Source organism: Salvelinus fontinalis, chromosome 24 (genome assembly GCF_029448725.1).
Source record: "Salvelinus fontinalis isolate EN_2023a chromosome 24, ASM2944872v1, whole genome shotgun sequence".
Classification (NCBI taxonomy): Eukaryota; Metazoa; Chordata; class Actinopteri; order Salmoniformes; family Salmonidae; genus Salvelinus; species Salvelinus fontinalis.
This window is the reverse complement of record NC_074688.1, coordinates 12,763,032-12,784,722: the sequence shown is the minus strand read 5'-3', so window position 1 is coordinate 12,784,722 and position 21,691 is coordinate 12,763,032. Positions and strand designations below refer to the sequence as shown.

At 46.3% G+C, this 21,691-nt stretch overlaps 2 protein-coding genes across 4 annotated transcripts in view; one reads left to right on the top strand and one right to left on the bottom strand.

The window, feature by feature from the left end:
- The window catches only part of LOC129821937 (CAP-Gly domain-containing linker protein 3-like), a 462,950-nt gene that overhangs the window by 169,037 nt on the left and 272,222 nt on the right, over positions 1-21,691 (bottom strand). The gene's annotated exons all lie outside the window — the stretch shown is intronic.
- LOC129821933 (roundabout homolog 1-like) overlaps positions 1-21,691 on the top strand; it is a 122,723-nt gene that overhangs the window by 22,546 nt on the left and 78,486 nt on the right. For both annotated transcript variants that reach the window (XM_055879685.1, XM_055879684.1), the window contains exons 5-6: positions 15,666-15,790; positions 18,078-18,249. In XM_055879685.1, the coding sequence (XP_055735660.1) occupies positions 15,666-15,790; positions 18,078-18,249 (297 nt within the window). The remainder of the gene's footprint in view (positions 1-15,665; positions 15,791-18,077; positions 18,250-21,691) is intronic.

Sequence of the window (21,691 nt, the reverse complement as noted above, 5' to 3'; positions counted from 1 at the left end):
GATGCATGCAGGATGAGGTGAGACCCTGTATTAGAGGAGGCATGCAGGATGAGGTGAGACCCTGTATTAGAGAAAGTATGCAGGATGAGGTAAGACCCTGTATTAGAGGAGGCATGCAGGGTGAGGTGAGACCCTGTATTAGAGAACGTATGCAGGATGAGGTAAGACCCTGTATTAGAGGAGGCATGCAGGATGAGGTGAGACCCTGTATTAGAGGAGGCATGCAGGATGAGGTGAGACCCTGTATTAGAGGAGGCATGCAGGATGAGGTGAGACCCTGTATTAGAGGAGGCATGCAGGATGAGGTGAGACCCTGTATTAGAGGAGGCATGCAGGATGAGGTGAGACCCTGTATTAGAGAAAGTATGCAGGATGAGGTGAGACCCTGTATTAGAGGAGGCATGCAGGATGAGGTGACACCCTGTCTTAGAGGAGGCATGAAGGATGAGGTAAGACCCTGTATTAGAGGAGGCATGCAGGATGAGGTGAGACCCTGTATTAGAGAAAGTATGCAGGATGAGGTAAGACCCTGTATTAGAGGAGGCATGCAGGGTGAGGTGAGACCCTGTATTAGAGAACGTATGCAGGATGAGGTAAGACCCTGTATTAGAGGAAGCATGCAGGATGAGGTGAGACCCTGTATTAGAGGAGGCATGCAGGATGAGGTGAGACCCTGTATTAGACGAGGCATGCAGGATGAGGTGAGACCCTATATTAGAGGAAGTATGCAGGATGAGGTGAGACCCTGTATTAGAGGAGGCATGCAGGATGAGGTGAGACCCTGTATTAGAGGAAGTATGCAGGATTAGGTGAGACGCTGTATTAGAGGAGGCATGCATGATGAGGTGAGACCCTGTATTAGAGGATGTATGCAGGATGAGGTAAGACCCTGTATTAGAGGAGGCATGCAGGATGAGGTAAGACCCTGTATTAGAGGAGGCATGCAGGATGAGGTGAAGCCCTGTATTAGAGGAGGCATGCAGGATGAGGTAAGACCCTGTATTAGAGGAGGCATGCAGGATGAGGTGAAGCCCTGTATTAGAGGAGGCATGCAGGATGAGGTAAGACCCTGTATTAGAGGAGGCATGCAGGATGAGGTAATACCCTGTATTAGAGGAGGCATGCAGGATGAGGTGAGACCCTGTATTAGAGGAGGCATGCAGGATGAGGTGAGATCCTGTATTAGAGGAGGCATGCAGGATGGGGTAAGACCCTGTATTAGAGGAAGTATGCAGGATGAGGTGAGACCCTGTATTAGAGGAGGCATGCAGGATGAGGTGAGACCCTGTATTAGAGGAGGCATGCAGGATGAGGTGAGACCCTGTATTAGAGGAGGCATGCAGGATGAGGTGAGCCCCTGTATTAGAGGAGGCATGCAGGATGAGGTGAGACCCTGTATTAGAGGAGGCATGCAGGATGAGGTGAGACCCTGTATTAGAGGAAGCATGCAGGATGAGGTGAGACCCTGTATTAGAGAAAGTATGCAGGATGAGGTAAGAAAGACCCTGTTTTAGAGGAGGCATGCAGGATGAGGTGAGACCCTGTATTAGAGAAGGCATGCAGGATGAGGTAAGACCCTGTATTAGAGGAGGCATGAAGGATGAGGTGAGACCCTGTATTAGAGGAGGCATGCAGGATGAGGTGAGACCCTGTATTAGAGGAGGCATGTAGGATGAGGTGAGCCCCTGTATTAGAGGAAGCATGCAGGATGAGGTAAGACCCTGTATTAGAGGAGGCATGCAGGATGAGGTGAGACCCTGTATTAGAGAAGGCATGCAGGATGAGGTAAGACCCTGTATTAGAGGAGGCATGCAGGATGAGGTGAGACCCTGTATTAGAGGAGGCATGCAGGATGAGGTGAGACCCTGTATTAGAGGAAGTATGCAGGATGAGGTGAGACCCTGTATTAGAGAACGTATGCAGGATGAAGTAAGACCCTGTATTAGAGGAGGCATGCAGGATGAGGTGAGACCCTGTATTAGAGGAGGCATGCAGGATGAGGTAAGACCCTGTATTAGAGGAAGCATGCAGGATGAGGTGAGACCCTGTATTAGAGGAGGCATGCAAGATGAGGTGAGACCCTGTATTAGAGGAGGCATGCAAGATGAGGTGAGACCCTGTATTAGAGGAGGCATGCAGGATGAGGTGAGACCCTGTATTAGAGGAAGCATGCAGGATGAGGTGAGACCCTGTATTAGAGGAAGTATGCAGGATGAGGTGAGACCCTGTATTAGAGGAAGTATGCAAGATGAGGTGAGACCCTGTATTAGAGGAGGCATGCAGGATGAGGTGAGACCCTGTATTAGAGGAGGCATGCAGGATGAGGTGAGACCCTGTATTAGAGGAAGCATGCAGGATGAGGTAAGACCCTGTATTAGAGGAGGCATGCAGGATGAGGTGAGACTCTGTATTAGAGGAAGTATGCAGGATGAGGTAAACCCTGTATTAGAGGAGGCATGCAGGATGAGGTGAGACCCTGTATTAGAGGAGGCATGCAGGATGAGGTGAGACCCTGTATTAGAGGTAGCATGCAGGATGAGGTAAGACCCTGTATTAGAGGAGGCATGCAGGATGAGGTGAGACCCTGTATTAGAGGAAGCATGCATGATGAATTGAGACCCTGTATTAGAGGAAGCATGCAGGATGAGGTGAGACCCTGTATTAGAGGAGGCATGCAGGATGAGGTGAGACCCTGTATTAGACGAGGCATGCAGGATGAGGTGAGACCCTATATTAGAGGAAGTATGCAGGATGAGGTGAGACCCTGTATTAGAGGAGGCATGCAGGATGAGGTGAGACCCTGTATTAGAGGAAGTATGCAGGATTAGGTGAGACGCTGTATTAGAGGAGGCATGCAGGATGAGGTGAGACCCTGTATTAGAGGAGGTATGCAGGATGAGGTAAGACCCTGTATTAGAGGAGGCATGCAGGATGAGGTAAGACCCTGTATTAGAGGAGGCATGCAGGATGAGGTGAAGCCCTGTATTAGAGGAGGCATGCAGGATGAGGTAAGACCCTGTATTAGAGGAGGCATGCAGGATGAGGTGAAGCCCTGTATTAGAGGAGGCATGCAGGATGAGGTAAGACCCTTATTAGAGGAGGCATGCAGGATGAGGTAATACCCTGTATTAGAGGAGGCATGCAGGATGAGGTGAGACCCTGTATTAGAGGAAGTATGCAGGATGAGGTAAGACCCTGTATTAGAGGAGGCATGCAGGATGAGGTGAGACCCTGTATTAGAGGAGGCATGCAGGATGAGGTGAGACCCTGTATTAGAGGAGGCATGCAGGATGAGGTGAGACCCTGTATTAGAGGAAGCATGCAGGATGAGGTGAGACCCTGTATTAGAGGAGGCATGCAGGATGAAGTAAGACCCTGTATTAGAGGAGGCATGCAGGATGAGGTGAGACCCTGTATTAGAGGAGGCATGCAGGATGAGGTAAGACCCTGTATTAGAGGAGGCATGCAGGATGAGGTGAGACCCTGTATTAGAGGAGGCATGCAGGATGAGGTGAGACCCTGTATTAGAGGAGGCATGCAGGATGAGGTGAGACCCTGTATTAGAGGAGGCATGCAGGATGAGGTGAGACCCTGTATTAGAGGAGGCATGCAGGATGAGGTGAGACCCTGTATTAGAGAAAGTATGCAGGATGAGGTGAGACCCTGTATTAGAGGAGGCATGCAGGATGAGGTGACACCCTGTCTTAGAGGAGGCATGAAGGATGAGGTAAGACCCTGTATTAGAGAAAGTATGCAGGATGAGGTAAGACCCTGTATTAGAGAAGGCATGCAGGGTGAGGTGAGACCCTGTATTAGAGAACGTATGCAGGATGAGGTAAGACCCTGTATTAGAGGATGCATGCAGGATGAGGTGAGACCCTGTATTAGAGGAGGCATGCAGGATGAGGTGAGACCCTGTATTAGAGAAAGTATGCAGGATGAGGTAAGACCCTGTATTAGAGGAGGCATGCAGGGTGAGGTGAGACCCTGTATTAGAGAACGTATGCAGGATGAGGTAAGACCCTGTATTAGAGGAGGCATGCAGGATGAGGTGAGACCCTGTATTAGAGGAGGCATGCAGGATGAGGTGAGACCCTGTATTAGAGGAGGCATGCAGGATGAGGTGAGACCCTGTATTAGAGGAGGCATGCAGGATGAGGTGAGACCCTGTATTAGAGGAGGCATGCAGGATGAGGTGAGACCCTGTATTAGAGAAAGTATGCAGGATGAGGTGAGACCCTGTATTAGAGGAGGCATGCAGGATGAGGTGACACCCTGTCTTAGAGGAGGCATGAAGGATGAGGTAAGACCCTGTATTAGAGGAGGCATGCAGGATGAGGTGAGACCCTGTATTAGAGAAAGTATGCAGGATGAGGTAAGACCCTGTATTAGAGGAGGCATGCAGGGTGAGGTGAGACCCTGTATTAGAGAACGTATGCAGGATGAGGTAAGACCCTGTATTAGAGGAAGCATGCAGGATGAGGTGAGACCCTGTATTAGAGGAGGCATGCAGGATGAGGTGAGACCCTGTATTAGACGAGGCATGCAGGATGAGGTGAGACCCTATATTAGAGGAAGTATGCAGGATGAGGTGAGACCCTGTATTAGAGGAGGCATGCAGGATGAGGTGAGACCCTGTATTAGAGGAAGTATGCAGGATTAGGTGAGACGCTGTATTAGAGGAGGCATGCATGATGAGGTGAGACCCTGTATTAGAGGAGGTATGCAGGATGAGGTAAGACCCTGTATTAGAGGAGGCATGCAGGATGAGGTAAGACCCTGTATTAGAGGAGGCATGCAGGATGAGGTGAAGCCCTGTATTAGAGGAGGCATGCAGGATGAGGTAAGACCCTGTATTAGAGGAGGCATGCAGGATGAGGTGAAGCCCTGTATTAGAGGAGGCATGCAGGATGAGGTAATACCCTGTATTAGAGGAGGCATGCAGGATGAGGTGAGACCCTGTATTAGAGGAGGCATGCAGGATGAGGTAATACCCTGTATTAGAGGAGGCATGCAGGATGAGGTGAGACCCTGTATTAGAGGAGGCATGCAGGATGAGGTGAGATCCTGTATTAGAGGAGGCATGCAGGATGAGGTAATACCCTGTATTAGAGGAGGCATGCAGGATGAGGTGAGACCCTGTATTAGAGGAGGCATGCAGGATGAGGTGAGACCCTGTATTAGAGGAGGCATGCAGGATGAGGTGAGACCCTGTATTAGAGAAGGCATGCAGGATGAGGTAAGACCCTGTATTAGAGGAGGCATGCAGGATGAGGTGAGACCCTTTATTAGAGGAGGCATGCAGGATGAGGTGAGACCCTGTATTAGAGGAAGTATGCAGGATGAGGTGAGACCCTGTATTAGAGGAAGTATGCAGGATGAGGTGAGACCCTGTATTAGAGAACGTATGCAGGATGAAGTAAGACCCTGTATTAGAGGAGGCATGCAGGATGAGGTGAGACCCTGTATTAGAGGAGGCATGCAGGATGAGGTAAGACCCTGTATTAGAGGAAGCATGCAGGATGAGGTGAGACCCTGTATTAGAGGAAGCATGCATGATGAATTGAGACCCTGTATTAGAGGAAGCATGCAGGATGAGGTGAGACCCTGTATTAGAGGAGGCATGCAGGATGAGGTGTGACCCTGTATTAGACGAGGCATGCAGGATGAGGTGAGACCCTATATTAGAGGAAGTATGCAGGATGAGGTGAGACCCTGTATTAGAGGAGGCATGCAGGATGAGGTGAGACCCTGTATTAGAGGAAGTATGCAGGATTAGGTGAGACGCTGTATTAGAGGAGGCATGCAGGATGAGGTGAGACCCTGTATTAGAGGAGGTATGCAGGATGAGGTAAGACCCTGTATTAGAGGAGGCATGCAGGATGAGGTAAGACCCTGTATTAGAGGAGGCATGCAGGATGAGGTGAAGCCCTGTATTAGAGGAGGCATGCAGGATGAGGTAAGACCCTGTATTAGAGGAGGCATGCAGGATGAGGTGAAGCCCTGTATTAGAGGAGGCATGCAGGATGAGGTAAGACCCTGTATTAGAGGAGGCATGCAGGATGAGGTAATACCCTGTATTAGAGGAGGCATGCAGGATGAGGTGAGACCCTGTATTAGAGGAGGCATGCAGGATGAGGTGAGACCCTGTATTAGAGGAGGCATGCAGGATGAGGTAATACCCTGTATTAGAGGAGGCATGCAGGATGAGGTGAGACCCTGTATTAGAGGAGGCATGCAGGATGAGGTGAGACCCTGTATTAGAGGAGGCATGCAGGATAAGGTGAGACCCTGTATTAGAGGAGGCATGCAGGATGAGGTAAGGTATCTCACAAAAAAGAACAAGTAATGAAATCAACAGATGTGTGACTGTGGTTTGTTTGTGCCGATAGGATCAAAGTGTTAATGGTTGAAGATACGGTCCTCATTTTACCAAGCCCTTTCTGACCTCTCGATGACGCCCTCCATACAGCCAGTTCTTCCTTACCATATAATACCATCAGGAAACCTCTAGACTGTAGTTATATATATAAATTTTAAAAACTTAGCCGTAGCTCTCCATACCAAGCTTACTTTAGTGTGGAGAGTGAGTCACAGAGCCTCAGGCACTGATCTCTGATCTCCAGTCAGTCTGGCCAGGGACATGGTGAGGCCAGCTCGGATGGCAGAGAGACCAGGGAGGTCCTGGACACTGATGGAGGGAAGGAGGGAGGATGGCTAATTAAAGACAAGCAGGCTACTGTCCAAGCCAGGAAATGATATGCTCCTAATTGCAGGACATGGGCAAGCTTAAGGAATGAAAAGCTGGGGAATTGTAGGTCTGGATAGGGCAAAACAGGAGTAGATAGGAAATGAAAGAGAGAGAGAGAAAGAGAAGCAGAACAGTGGCAGATTTCATCATGTCGTATTTGTAACCGGCTTTATGCTTGTCAGGAGATCTAGCACATGAAATGACTGATCTGTCATACGTGTTATCGATTCTAGAATCATGTGTGCCCCATCAGATCACTGGGGACGACAAGAAGGGGGGAAGAAACCCTAAGGGATAGATTAAGGCACAGGTAACATGTTTTTTAACAACAGTCAGGATAGGAAGGTTGCTGATGCGTTGCGTCAGATTTCTTAGACAGTTGCCGCTGGTTTAATTTCAGTGGTAGTGAACGGTTGGCTCAGACGGTGTGTCACACTGGAGTAATCAGATTGTCTGCTCCTATGTGGAATTAATGTAAATGTTCTGATAATTCAATGCTCTGCCAGTAACTCCCAGATGAGGGTACTGAAGGGCCATTTATACATGGCTTGAAACGAGAAGGAAAGTTCACAGCATCACAGTATTGCGAGCTGTAGCATGAAACATGATTCAATATTTTTGTGATTACAGTCTGTTATGTGAACAGTATATTCATTTTAATAGTTTTTGCTTGAATCGAAAGTGTTTAAATAATTTTTCACGACTCTTAAGTGAAATCTTAAAAGAGTTATGTGCTGGTTTGTTTGGCCCATTCATTCCAGAATGGACAGACATGTTTTTTTTCTTCACACCTCTCATGGCCAGATCCTCAGTGAACAATGTCAGCATTGTGCCGTGGCGCCCAGAGCTATTTTCTCTTTCTCTCAGCTCTGCTCTCATTACTAACTTAATCAGTGAATTATTGTTTTACACTCGTGTTTGCCTGTCTGTAACACCTCCTCTGGACTTATAAACACGTCAAGTCAAATATTCCATTTATTGACGTAAGAAACACATAAATGGCCAGGCCATTGGCTTGGTTAGATTTACTGTTTCATTGTAAAACCATTCATCTACACCAGATGAGAATGTGTAGCTTTAGTCATTAGGTAAAGTATTTGTACTGAGATATCAGATATAAACATTATGGTTCTGTGGTGGTGTTTGTGTTTTGTTAACACCCATCGTGGATACTCACCATTAGAATGGGTATACTGTATTCTAGTATCACTGCTAAAACAATGCAGGGGACCAGTGTGCTTCTCTTCGCTGGTCATTTAGTTGTGATTTATTTGTGGAAAGGACTTGAATGGAATGGAAGCCTCAAGAGTGGCTTTACTAACAACCCATGGAAAGAGACTGGAATGGGAGAAGTGCTGCTTAAACTACCAGAGAGAGTTAGAAAGGGGAACCTATGTCATACACCCACTACAATGTGCACAGCAGAGCCTTCTCCTAATCAGCTGTTCTCATATTAATAAGTAAGCAGGGTGATGATATACTGTAGACCCAGAACAAGCTGTTAGACGCCAGACCACACAGTCAATACTCTCACTGCCTCTCTCTACCAGACCACACAGTCAATACTCTCACTGTCTCTCTCTACCAGACTACACAGTCAATACTCTCACTGTCTCTCTACCAGACCACACAGTCAATACTCTCACTGTCTCTCTACCAGACCACACAGTCAATACTCTCACTGCCTCTCTCTACCAGACCACACAGTCAATACTCTCACTGTCTCTCTACCAGACCACACAGTCAATACTCTCACTGCCTCTCTCTACCAGACCACACAGTCAATACTCTCACTGTCTCTCTACCAGACCACACAGTCAATACTCTCACTGTCTCTCTACCAGACCACACAGTCAATACTCTCACTGTCTCTCTACCAGACCACACAGTCAATACTCTCACTGCCTCTCTCTACCAGACCACACAGTCAATACTCTCACTGTCTCTCTACCAGACCACACAGTCAATACTCTCACTGTCTCTCTCTACCAGACCACACAGTCAATACTCTCACTGTCTCTCTACCAGACCACACAGTCAATACTCTCACTGTCTCTCTACCAGACCACACAGTCAATACTCTCACTGTCTCTCTACCAGACCGCACAGTCAATACTCTCACTGCCTCTCTCTACCAGACCACACAGTCAATACTCTCACTGTCTCTCTACCAGACCACACAGTCAATACTCTCACTGCCTCTCTCTACCAGACCACACAGTCAATACTCTCACTGTCTCTCTACCAGACCACACAGTCAATACTCTCACTGTCTCTCTACCAGACCACACAGTCAATACTCTCACTGTCTCTCTACCAGACCACACAGTCAATACTCTCACTGTCTCTCTACCAGACCACACAGTCAATACTCTCACTACCTCTCTACCAGACCACACAGTCAATACTCTCACTGTCTCTCTACCAGACCACACAGTCAATACTCTCACTGTCTCTCTCTACCAGACCACACAGTCAATACTCTCACTGTCTCTCTACCAGACCACACAGTCAATACTCTCACTGTCTCTCTACCAGACCACACAGTCAATACTCTCACTGTCTCTCTACCAGACCACACAGTCAATACTCTCACTGCCTCTCTCTACCAGACCACACAGTCAATACTCTCACTGTCTCTCTACCAGACCACACAGTCAATACTCTCACTGTCTCTCTACCAGACCACACAGTCAATACTCTCACTGTCTCTCTCTACCAGACCACACAGTCAATACTCTCACTGTCTCTCTCTACCAGACCACACAGTCAATACTCTCACTGCCTCTCTACCAGACCACACAGTCAATACTCTCACTGTCTCTCTACCAGACCACACAGTCAATACTCTCACTGTCTCTCTACCAGACCACACAGTCAATACTCTCACTACCTCTCTACCAGACCACACAGTCAATACTCTCACTGTCTCTCTACCAGACCACACAGTCAATACTCTCACTGTCTCTCTACCAGACCACACAGTCAATACTCTCACTGCCTCTCTACCAGACCACACAGTCAATACTCTCACTGTCTCTCTACCAGACCACACAGTCAATACTCTCACTGTCTCTCTACCAGACCACACAGTCAATACTCTCACTGTCTCTCTACCAGACCACACAGTCAATACTCTCACTGTCTCTCTACCAGACCACACAGTCAATACTCTCACTGTCTCTCTACCAGACCACACAGTCAATACTCTCACTACCTCTCTACCAGACCACACAGTCAATACTCTCACTGTCTCTCTACCAGACTACACAGTCAATACTCTCACTGTCTCTCTACCAGACCACACAGTCAATACTCTCACTGTCTCTCTACCAGACCACACAGTCAATACTCTCACTGTCTCTCTACCAGACCACACAGTCAATACTCTCACTGTCTCTCTACCAGACCACACAGTCAATACTCTCACTGTCTCTCTACCAGACCACACAGTCAATACTCTCACTGTCTCTCTACCAGACCACACAGTCAATACTCTCACTGCCTCTCTCTACCAGACCACACAGTCAATACTCTCACTATCTCTCTCTACCAGACCACACAGTCAATACTCTCACTGTCTCTCTACCAGACCACACAGTCAATACTCTCACTGTCTCTCTACCAGACCACACAGTCAATACTCTCACTGTCTCTCTACCAGACCACACAGTCAATACTCTCACTGTCTCTCTACCAGACCACACAGTCAATACTCTCACTGTCTCTCTACCAGACCACACAGTCAATACTCTCACTGTCTCTCTACCAGACCACACAGTCAATACTCTCACTGTCTCTCTACCAGACCACACAGTCAATACTCTCACTGTCTCTCTACCAGACCACACAGTCAATACTCTCACTGTCTCTCTACCAGACCACACAGTCAATACTCTCACTGTCTCTCTACCAGACCACACAGTCAATACTCTCACTGTCTCTCTACCAGACCACACAGTCAATACTCTCACTGCCTCTCTCTACCAGACCACACAGTCAATACTCTCACTGCCTCTCTCTACCAGACCACACAGTCAATACTCTCACTGTCTCTCTACCAGACCACACAGTCAATACTCTCACTGCCTCTCTCTACCAGACCACACAGTCAATACTCTCACTGTCTCTCTACCAGACCACACAGTCAATACTCTCACTGTCTCTCTCTACCAGACCACACAGTCAATACTCTCACTGTCTCTCTACCAGACCACACAGTCAATACTCTCACTGTCTCTCTACCAGACCACACAGTCAATACTCTCACTGTCTCTCTACCAGACCACACAGTCAATACTCTCACTGCCTCTCTACCAGACCACACAGTCAATACTCTCACTGTCTCTCTACCAGACCACACAGTCAATACTCTCACTACCTCTCTACCAGACCACACAGTCAATACTCTCACTGTCTCTCTACCAGACCACACAGTCAATACTCTCACTGTCTCTCTCTACCAGACCACACAGTCAATACTCTCACTGTCTCTCTACCAGACCACACAGTCAATACTCTCACTGTCTCTCTACCAGACCACACAGTCAATACTCTCACTGTCTCTCTACCAGACCACACAGTCAATACTCTCACTGCCTCTCTCTACCAGACCACACAGTCAATACTCTCACTGTCTCTCTACCAGACCACACAGTCAATACTCTCACTGTCTCTCTACCAGACCACACAGTCAATACTCTCACTGTCTCTCTCTACCAGACCACACAGTCAATACTCTCACTGTCTCTCTCTACCAGACCACACAGTCAATACTCTCACTGCCTCTCTACCAGACCACACAGTCAATACTCTCACTGTCTCTCTACCAGACCACACAGTCAATACTCTCACTGTCTCTCTACCAGACCACACAGTCAATACTCTCACTACCTCTCTACCAGACCACACAGTCAATACTCTCACTGTCTCTCTACCAGACCACACAGTCAATACTCTCACTGTCTCTCTACCAGACCACACAGTCAATACTCTCACTGCCTCTCTACCAGACCACACAGTCAATACTCTCACTGTCTCTCTACCAGACCACACAGTCAATACTCTCACTGTCTCTCTACCAGACCACACAGTCAATACTCTCACTGTCTCTCTACCAGACCACACAGTCAATACTCTCACTGTCTCTCTACCAGACCACACAGTCAATACTCTCACTGTCTCTCTACCAGACCACACAGTCAATACTCTCACTACCTCTCTACCAGACCACACAGTCAATACTCTCACTGTCTCTCTACCAGACTACACAGTCAATACTCTCACTGTCTCTCTACCAGACCACACAGTCAATACTCTCACTGCCTCTCTCTACCAGACCACACAGTCAATACTCTCACTGCCTCTCTCTACCAGACCACACAGTCAATACTCTCACTGCCTCTCTACCAGACCACACAGTCAATACTCTCACTGTCTCTCTACCAGACCACACAGTCAATACTCTCACTGTCTCTCTACCAGACCACACAGTCAATACTCTCACTGTCTCTCTACCAGACCACACAGTCAATACTCTCACTGTCTCTCTACCAGACCACACAGTCAATACTCTCACTGTCTCTCTACCAGACCACACAGTCAATACTCTCACTGTCTCTCTACCAGACCACACAGTCAATACTCTCACTGTCTCTCTACCAGACCACACAGTCAATACTCTCACTGTCTCTCTACCAGACCACACAGTCAATACTCTCACTGTCTCTCTACCAGACCACACAGTCAATACTCTCACTGTCTCTCTACCAGACCACACAGTCAATACTCTCACTGTCTCTCTACCAGACCACACAGTCAATACTCTCACTGTCTCTCTCTACCAGACCACACAGTCAATACTCTCACTGTCTCTCTACCAGACCACACAGTCAATACTCTCACTGTCTCTCTACCAGACCACACAGTCAATACTCTCACTGTCTCTCTACCAGACCACACAGTCAATACTCTCACTATCTCTCTCTACCAGACCACACAGTCAATACTCTCACTGTCTCTCTCTACCAGACCACACAGTCAATACTCTCACTGTCTCTCTACCAGACCACACAGTCAATACTCTCACTGTCTCTCTACCAGACCACACAGTCAATACTCTCACTGTCTCTCTACCAGACCACACAGTCAATACTCTCACTGTCTCTCTCTACCAGACCACACAGTCAATACTCTCACTGTCTCTCTACCAGACCACACAGTCAATACTCTCACTGTCTCTCTCTACCAGACCACACAGTCAATACTCTCACTGCCTCTCTCTACCAGACCACACAGTCAATACTCTCACTGTCTCTCTACCAGACCACACAGTCAATACTCTCACTGTCTCTCTACCAGACCACACAGTCAGGAATCTTTTTTTCTCCTATAAATATCAACATCATATAAATCTTAATCATGTTACAAATGTAACCAAATAGAAGGATTCCTTTCTGTTTTCCATAATAATCACATTCAGCCCTGTGATGGTTACAGCATGCCAATGTACATACAGCCTGCTTATGGGCTTGTTGTGGAGTATCAGGGCAGGCTGAAGCAGCCAGTGAATGAGAGTTTACAGACACACACGCTAACACACACACAGTCCTACCAGTGGGAGCTCCTATTAATCAGACTTAGCATGTATTTCTCTCCCAGCGCTAATATGAGCCCTATGAACCACTCTACACGGGTCCCTGGCACACAACAGACCCCCCAGTGGGCAAGGGGCTACACTGCTCTCTGGTCCCCTCCCCCCAACTCCCTCTGATCACAGAACAGATAGATCCTGACACACACAAACACACACACACGCCCCAGCACTGCGTGGCATCCTATCCCCCACAAAGTTGTGACCCAGACAGGCTTAGAGCTGACCTCTCCCCCCAGGTTCCAGGTCCACCACTGTGATCACAGCAGCATGGTAGAGGTAGGGTTACCTCATTAAAGGCTTAGACACATATGAATGGAGGTGCGTGTAGGGAGTGAGGGTGTGTGTGAGGGTGTGTATCTTTATGGGTGTGTGTAGGTGTGCGGGTGGGTGTGTGTATGCGAGTCTGTGTGGGCACGTTTTGTGTGCATGCGTGTGCGTGTGCGTGTGCTCGTGTATGTGTGAGATACAGCGATTCCTCCTTGGTCCGACACACAGATACCCTCTTCCTATGGAACCTTTTGAAGTAAGGATTATCTGCATTTTACAGCATGTGATAGCTGCGGAAGGATCATTACTCTGAGTGAAAGCGTTATGTTTCTGTGGGAGCCGTTGAGGCAGACAGATTAGATAAGGTGGCTGATTGTCTGGGGAAGATTTATGGCCAGAGATTGACAGTTAACATTCACCTTGTGTTTTTATGGCATGGTGGTCCATATGCAAGGCTATACCCTTAGTGGTTGGAGAGGGGCTGTGTGATGTTGCTGACCCTCAGGAGACTCTAAAACCTCATTAGTCATTAGTCAAGAGATAGAGAAGAGAGGAGAGGTGAGGGGAGGTGAGGAATGGGGAGGGGAGAAGGAGAGGAGAGGAGAGGAGAGGCTCACCTTCATCTTCCTTCAACCTGTTTGGAGAAAAAACACTTTTCATCATCTGTTTTGTTTCTCTTAAAATTATGTTTTTGTTTAGTTGTTCATATTTCTTTTAATATCCTCTCCTGAGGAAACATGGGTAAACACAGACGCTTTGAACAACGTCATGATGTACTGTTGAAAAGTGTATGGATGTAATGATGTACGTCATGATGTACTGTTGAAAAGTGTATGGATGTAATGATGTACTGTTGAAAAGTGTATGGATGTAATGGATATACTACGTGTTTGTTGTTGCTATTCATTGGTTGGTTGCATTATTTTGACATAATGTAATGAGTCACCAATGTGCTTCAGTGCCCACTGGACTGGCCCCACATGCCATGTCTCATATTCATTGTGACAATGCCATTATTATTTTGACCCATGAAACATCATATTGTTGCCTTCCTTATCTGTTGTCTTTGTGTCATGTTCATTTATTTCATGGTGTTGTTTCTGATTTATTTATTCATCTCTGGCCTTGTGTGTTGTTCGTCGTCTTTCTGTTTCCTTCCAGTCCTTTCTGGTAAGTTGAAATGTCACCTGTCACCTATTCACCCTGACGCCCTGACAGAGACAGGAAGCTGTCACAGCACCACCCCCCTCCATCCTCCTCCCATCACCCTCCACCCACCAATCAGCACTCATGTTTCACTTGTCAATGGCAACAGTGAGAAAAGGACATTAATGGGTAAAAATCTGTAATCCAAGGTAAAACCAAATCATTTCATTCTATTATTTTTCTACACCTTGTTGTGTTGCTTTATGCATTACCAAATATCCCATTTTTACTGTGAACAAATTGTGTCTGAATGTGGAGTGACAGGCTGCAGATTGCTTTTATGGATGTATTACGTGGTCTGTATCAGTGTTAAGATGTCTGGGGCGTAGTAATATTCTCCAGGTGTTACGTACCTGCTGTCCTCAGAGACCAAGGTGTAATTCGCATCCTGGCTGGGCCTGGTCCAGGATGCTCCTACAGATGGCTCATTTATCCCCCATTTCCATGTAAATATTAGTGTTCTGTGTCCTTGCCCTTGCTAATGCAGAGACCTGCATGGGGCCACACTGCTGTTTTCTCTATTCATTAAACAGTTCATATATACACAGCCTGCATTATGGATTGGACTGACTTTCAGTACCACACACGAGCAACCAGAAAAGTCCACTCTAAACAGAGACAACCTGAACACTTAACCACGGCTCATTTGAATACAGAGCCCATAACTGTAACAATCTAATTCAAATAAAGACCGGGATATTAACTGTAAAGTCTGATATCTCTGTCTGATGTTATGTGATATGCGTGTCAGTATGTTAGCTAACTGTCCCCATGCCTGTCCTCTAGTGCCCCCTGTGTTTGTGGTGCGGCCCAGGAACCAGGTGGTGGCGGTGGGGAGGACCGTCACCTTCCAGTGTGAGGCAACAGGAAACCCTCAACCTGCTATCTTCTGGCAGAGAGAGGGCAGCCAGGTGAGAGGGGATATACTGTACACCAGGAACCCAGCATGAGCACATGTTGAGGAATGCTTATGGAACAAAAAAGAAAGACAAATAAGTAGTAAATCATAGTCTTTATTCTTTTATTATTTGATATTCCCATATGATCTTTACACATTTTATGAGTGCACCTATAAAACCAGCCATAAAATCAGTGAACTTCACTGACCTTCACACTGATGCTTCAATTGGACCGTTCCATTCCATCATCCTTCAGGTCTTCCATAGCCTACTGTCGATATCTGATCTGTTTCTCTATATCTGCCCTGTCTTCTCTCTTCTCTGTCTTCTCTCTTCTCTGTCTTTATCTGATCTGTTTCTCTATATCTGCCCTGTCTTCTCTCTCCTCTGTCTTTATCTGATCTGTTTCTCTATATCCGCCCTGTCTTCTCTCTCTGTCTTTATCTGATCTGTTTCTCTATATCCGCCCTGTCTTCTCTCTTCTCTGTCTTCTCTCTTCTCTGTCTTTATCTGATCTGTTTCTCTATATCCGCCCTGTCTTCTCTCTTCTCTGTCTTCTCTCTTCTCTGTCTTTATCTAATCTGTTTCTCTATATCCGCCCTGTCTTCTCTCTCCTCTGTCTTCTCTCTTCTCTGTCTTTATCTGATCTGTTTCTCTATATCCGCCCTGTCTTCTCTCTTCTCTGTCTTCTCTCTTCTCTGTCTTTATCTGATCTGTTTCTCTATATCCGCCCTGTCTTCTCTCTCCTCTGTCTTCTCTCTTCTCTGTCTTTATCTGATCTGTTTCTCTATATCCGCCCTGTCTTCTCTCTACTCTGTCTTCTCTCTTCTCTGTCTTTATCTGATCTGTTTCTCTATATCCGCCCTGTCTTCTCTCTCCTCTGTCTTCTCTCTTCTCTGTCTTTATCTGATCTGTTTCTCTATATCCGCCCTGTCTTCTCTCTCCTCTGTCTTCTCTCTTCTCTGTCTTTATCTGATCTGTTTCTCTATATCCGCCCTGTCTTCTCTCTCCTCTGTCTTCTCTCTTCTCTGTCTTTATCTGATCTCTTTCTCTATATCCGCCCTGTCTTCTCTCTTCTCTGTCTTCTCTCTTCTCTGTCTTTATCTGATCTGTTTCTCTATATCCGCCCTGTCTTTTCTCTCCTCTGTCTTCTCTCTTCTCTGTCTTTATCTGATCTGTTTCTCTATATCCGCCCTGTCTTCTCTCTCCTCTGTCTTCTCTCTTCTCTGTCTTTATCTGATCTGTTTCTCTATATCTGCCCTGTCCTCTCTCTTCTCTGTCTTCTCTCTTCTCTGTCTTTATCTGATCTGTTTCTCTATATCCGCCCTGTCTTCTCTCTTCTCTGTCTTCTCTCTCCTCTGTCTATATCTGATCTCTTTCTCTATATCTGCCATGTCCTCTCTCTTCTCTGTCTTCTCTCTTCTCTGTCTATATCTGTCCTGTCTTCTCTCGTCTCTGTCTTCTCTCTTCTCTGTCTATATCTGCCCTGTCCTCTCTCTTCTCTGTCTTCTCTCTTCTCTGTCTTTATCTGATCTGTTTCTCTATATCCGCCCTGTCTTCTCTCTTCTCTGTCTTCTCTCTCCTCTGTCTATATCTGATCTCTTTCTCTATATCTGCCATGTCCTCTCTCTTCTCTGTCTTCTCTCTTCTCTGTCTATATCTGTCCTGTCTTCTCTCGTCTCTGTCTTCTCTCTTCTCTGTCTATATCTGCCCTGTCTTCTCTGTTCTCTGTCTTCTCTCTTCTCTGTCTATATCTGTCCTGTCTTCTCTGTTCTCTATCTTCTCTCTTCTCTGTCTATATCTGTCCTGTCTTCTCTGTTCTCCATCTATATATGTCCTGTCTTCTCTCTTCTCTGTCTATATCTGTCCTGTCTTCTCTCTTCTCTGTCTTCTCTCTTCTCTGTCTATATCCATCCTGTCTTCTCTCTTCTCTGTCTATACCTGTCTTGTCTTCTCTGTTCTCTGTCTGTATATGTCCTGTCTTCACTATTCTCTGTCTATATCCGTCCGGTCTTCTCTCTTCCCTGTCTATATTCGTCCTGTCTTCTCTCTTCTCTGTCTATACCCGTCCTGTCTTATCTCTTCTCTGTCTATACCCGTCCTGTCTTCTCTCTTCTCTGTCTATATCCGTCCTGTCTTCTCTCTTCTCTGTCTATATCCGTCCTCTCTTCTCTCTTCTCTGTCTTCTCTCTTCTCTGTCTATATCTGTCCTGTCTTCTCTCTTCTTTGTCTATACCCACCCTGTCTTCTCTCTTCTCTGTCTATATCTGTCCTTTCTTCTCTCCTCTCCCTCCTCTAGAACCTGCTCTTCTCCTACCAGCCCCCCCAGCCGTCTAGCCGCGTCTCCGTCTCCCAGACAGGGGACCTGACTATCACAGATGCAGAGCGCTCAGACGTGGGCTACTACAGCTGCCAGGCCCTCAACATCGCTGGCTCTGTCATCACCAAGGCCCTGCTGGAGGTCACTGACGGTGAGTTCCGCCAATCAGTGACTCCCAGAATTAGATCTTGGAGTCATCTTGGTGGTATTGTCACACCTTGGCACATAGACATGTAGAAATTTGAATAAACACATAATAATATACATGAGCTGTATTTAAGTGTCTAAAGTACATATTGAGGTCTTTGGAGTTTCGGTCAGACTGTGCTCCAAGTCTGGCCTGGTCTCTGTGCTCCTGTCAGAATTAGAGACTCTGTGGTGTCTCATCTTCTCCAGGAGCCTGGCTTGCCTCTTGGCTCTGGGCTGTTGGCTCCTGGTGTGTGTGTCATTCAGTGTGTCATTCATGCTGGCTGGTGTCTCCTCTAGGAGTCTCCTCTCATTAACAGACTAGCCTGCTGGTGGAGGGATCTGTCTTTGTGGTGAGGCCTGGTTCAGACCTCTAAACACTCTCAGTCAATGCAGCCAGCCTGGTAGTATAGTCACCTTGGCTTTCGTCCCAGCGTTCCCGTAGCGACTCACTCAGTCTCTCCGGTCACTATTATTTTGTTTACCGTTCACCTACATTCAACCCTCTCTAACCAGACACCTCTCACCTAAATTCAACCCTCTCTAACCAGACACCTCTCACCTAAATTCAACTCTCTCTAACCAGACACCTCTCACCTAAATTCAACTCTCTCTAACCAGACACCTCTCACCTAGATTCAACCCTCTCTCACCATACACCTCTCACCTAGATTCAACCCTCTCTAACCAGACACCTCTCACCTAGATTCAACCCTCTCTAACCAGACACCTCTCACCTAGATTCAACCCTCTCTAACCAGACACCTCTCACCTAGATTCAACCCTCTCTAACCAGATACCTCTCCCTCTACCTTTGTAGCTGGGCCTGCTCTCTCTCTCTCTCTCTCTCTCTCTCTCCCTCTCTTTGGCGTGGCATGGCCTGGTGGGTACCTGTCCTGTTTGTAGCTGGGCCTGCTCTCTCTCTCTCTCTCTCTCTCTCTCTCTCTCTCTCTCTCTCTCCCTCTCTCTTTGGCGTGGCATGGCCTGGTAGACGGTAGAAGGAGGAGATAATAACAGTTATTAAAGGGAGCAGGCCTCCTCTTCTCCGTAGGCAAATCTGGTAATTACAGGTCACAGTGACAATGTTTTAGTAATTACAGCAGCACCAGAGCAAAGAGCCAGTCTCCCATGTATGATACTACACTGTGTGTGTGTGTGTAAATGTACAGACGTATGTCCTACATTATGTGCATATAAAAGGGGATACACATACTGTATGTTACTATTCCTTTGAACGAAACAACCTTGTGCTTCTGACTAAATCAGCTGCGCTGGCAGAATTGGTTATCACTAACTATCACTAGCAGCATTAACCTCTACCGAGTACCTAACCCGGATTCGGGAGCACCCCCCACCCCCCCCCCCCCACACTGATTAGCATCGCTAGCATAGCGTCACAATTAAATAGTAGCATCTAAATATCATTAAATCACAAGTCCAAGACACCCAATGAAAGACACAGATCTTGTGAATAAAGCCACCATTTCAGATTTTTAAAATGTTTTACAGGGAAGACACAATATGTAAATCTATTAGCTAAACACGTTAGCAAAAGACACCATTTTTTTACTCCAACAGTTTTTTCCTGCGTCAGTAGCTATCACTAATTCGACTAAATGAAAATATATATAGCCACTAACCAACAAACAAATTCATAAGATCACAGTCTGATAACATATTTATGGTATAGCATAGTTTTGTTTTTTTTTATGTGCATTTTTCAGGTATAAATCACAGTTCTACATTGCAGCTGCAATCTGATATAGTGCTGATGCAGCCAGAACAATTACAGAGACCAACTTCATATAACTAATTACTTGTCTTAAAACATTTCAGAAAAAATACACAGCGTACAGATATTGAAAGCCCAACATCTGGTGAATCCAAACAATATTTCAGATTTATTAAATGTTTTATAGCGAAAACAAAATGTAGCGCTAAATTAGCATAGCCACGCCAGCCAGAACCAGCTGGGCGCGCCCGACCAGTTCACATGCACGACAGATATATGAAATAACATCGTAAATTGGGTCTTACTATTGCTGATCTTTCATCAGAATGTTGATAAAGGTGTCCTTAGTCCTGATGAGTCGTTCAATCCATTCACAATGGCAACTTTCCCTCTTCATTTAGCATAGGTACTGGTCGACTAGCACGGTTCTGTCCAAAGTTAAAAAACTCACAGAACGGAACACGGCAAAACTCCCGAAAAAATTCAAATAATCTGATTAAACTATATTGAAAAAACATACATTAAGATGATATGGTCACATGTATCAAACAAACTTCGAGACGGAGATAGTTTTCATCCGTAACGGCAGCATAACAAAAGACAATTGCACCTCTAAAACGCGCGTTTCAGAGAACCGGAAGTTGTCGGTCACGCTAAAGAAATAGGTCTTATTTCACGTCAGTACAAGATAAACAAAAAAATTCTCCTCTGACGTCTTCCTGACACCCAGAGGAAGACGAATGAAGTGTGTTTCGGGTCATAGGTGGCGTGACCATATATAGGCAGAGCGTTGAAGCGAGCATACACATCTTGCAATCTTCTTCTTGCTCAGGGAAAGTGCTGTCAAATGACTTATGTTTCACTCAGAGACAAAATTGAAACGGTTTTAGAAACCATAGCTTGTTTTCTATCCAATGGTATTAATTATATGCATATAGTAACAGCAATAATTGAACAAGAGGCAGTTTAATCTGTAGAGGAAATTATGCTAATGCGAAAACAGCACCCCCTGTATTCTCAAGAAGTTAACAGCCTTAATGATACCAGCTTCAGGAGCAATCTACAGTAGCAGGGACATGACGGACACCGTTCTCCAGTCACATAATGGACATGAAATGGAGACAAAGCACGTTTTATTAAATCTGTGTGTGTCGACTGGTGAACGCCCACTGAGAGGGGGATGACGAGGAGGAAGAGGAGAAGAGGGGACAGAGGAGAAGGGAGGGAAAATGATTCATGGTAACAACATTGTCTGTGGTGCTAGGTATTTAGAAGCGTTTTCTCCCATGTTCTGTGTTTTATAGACTGGAGGTGTGGTTTCATGAGGGGGGTGTGGTTTAAGGAGGTGGAGAGGGGATGGGGGGGTTTGGTTGGCTGTTAATGTCTCCACTGGAGTCTGGATCTGCAGAAAGAGGGACTTGTATGTTAGCCTGTTTTATTTGAATTACACCATGTGTTTGGCTAAGGTCAACTCCCACTGCTGAATGATTAGAACATTGCTTCCAGTTGTGAAAATTGAATTTCATTCCATTTTTGAATTTCTCTCTGTCTCTCTCTCTCTCCGTCTACCACACAGCTACCTTGTGTTTGCGACTTTCTCACCTTCCGCTGCAATTTATGTGTTTCTCTACAATCCCACTGTATAATTGTCTCTCCATTTATTTTATTATTGTCT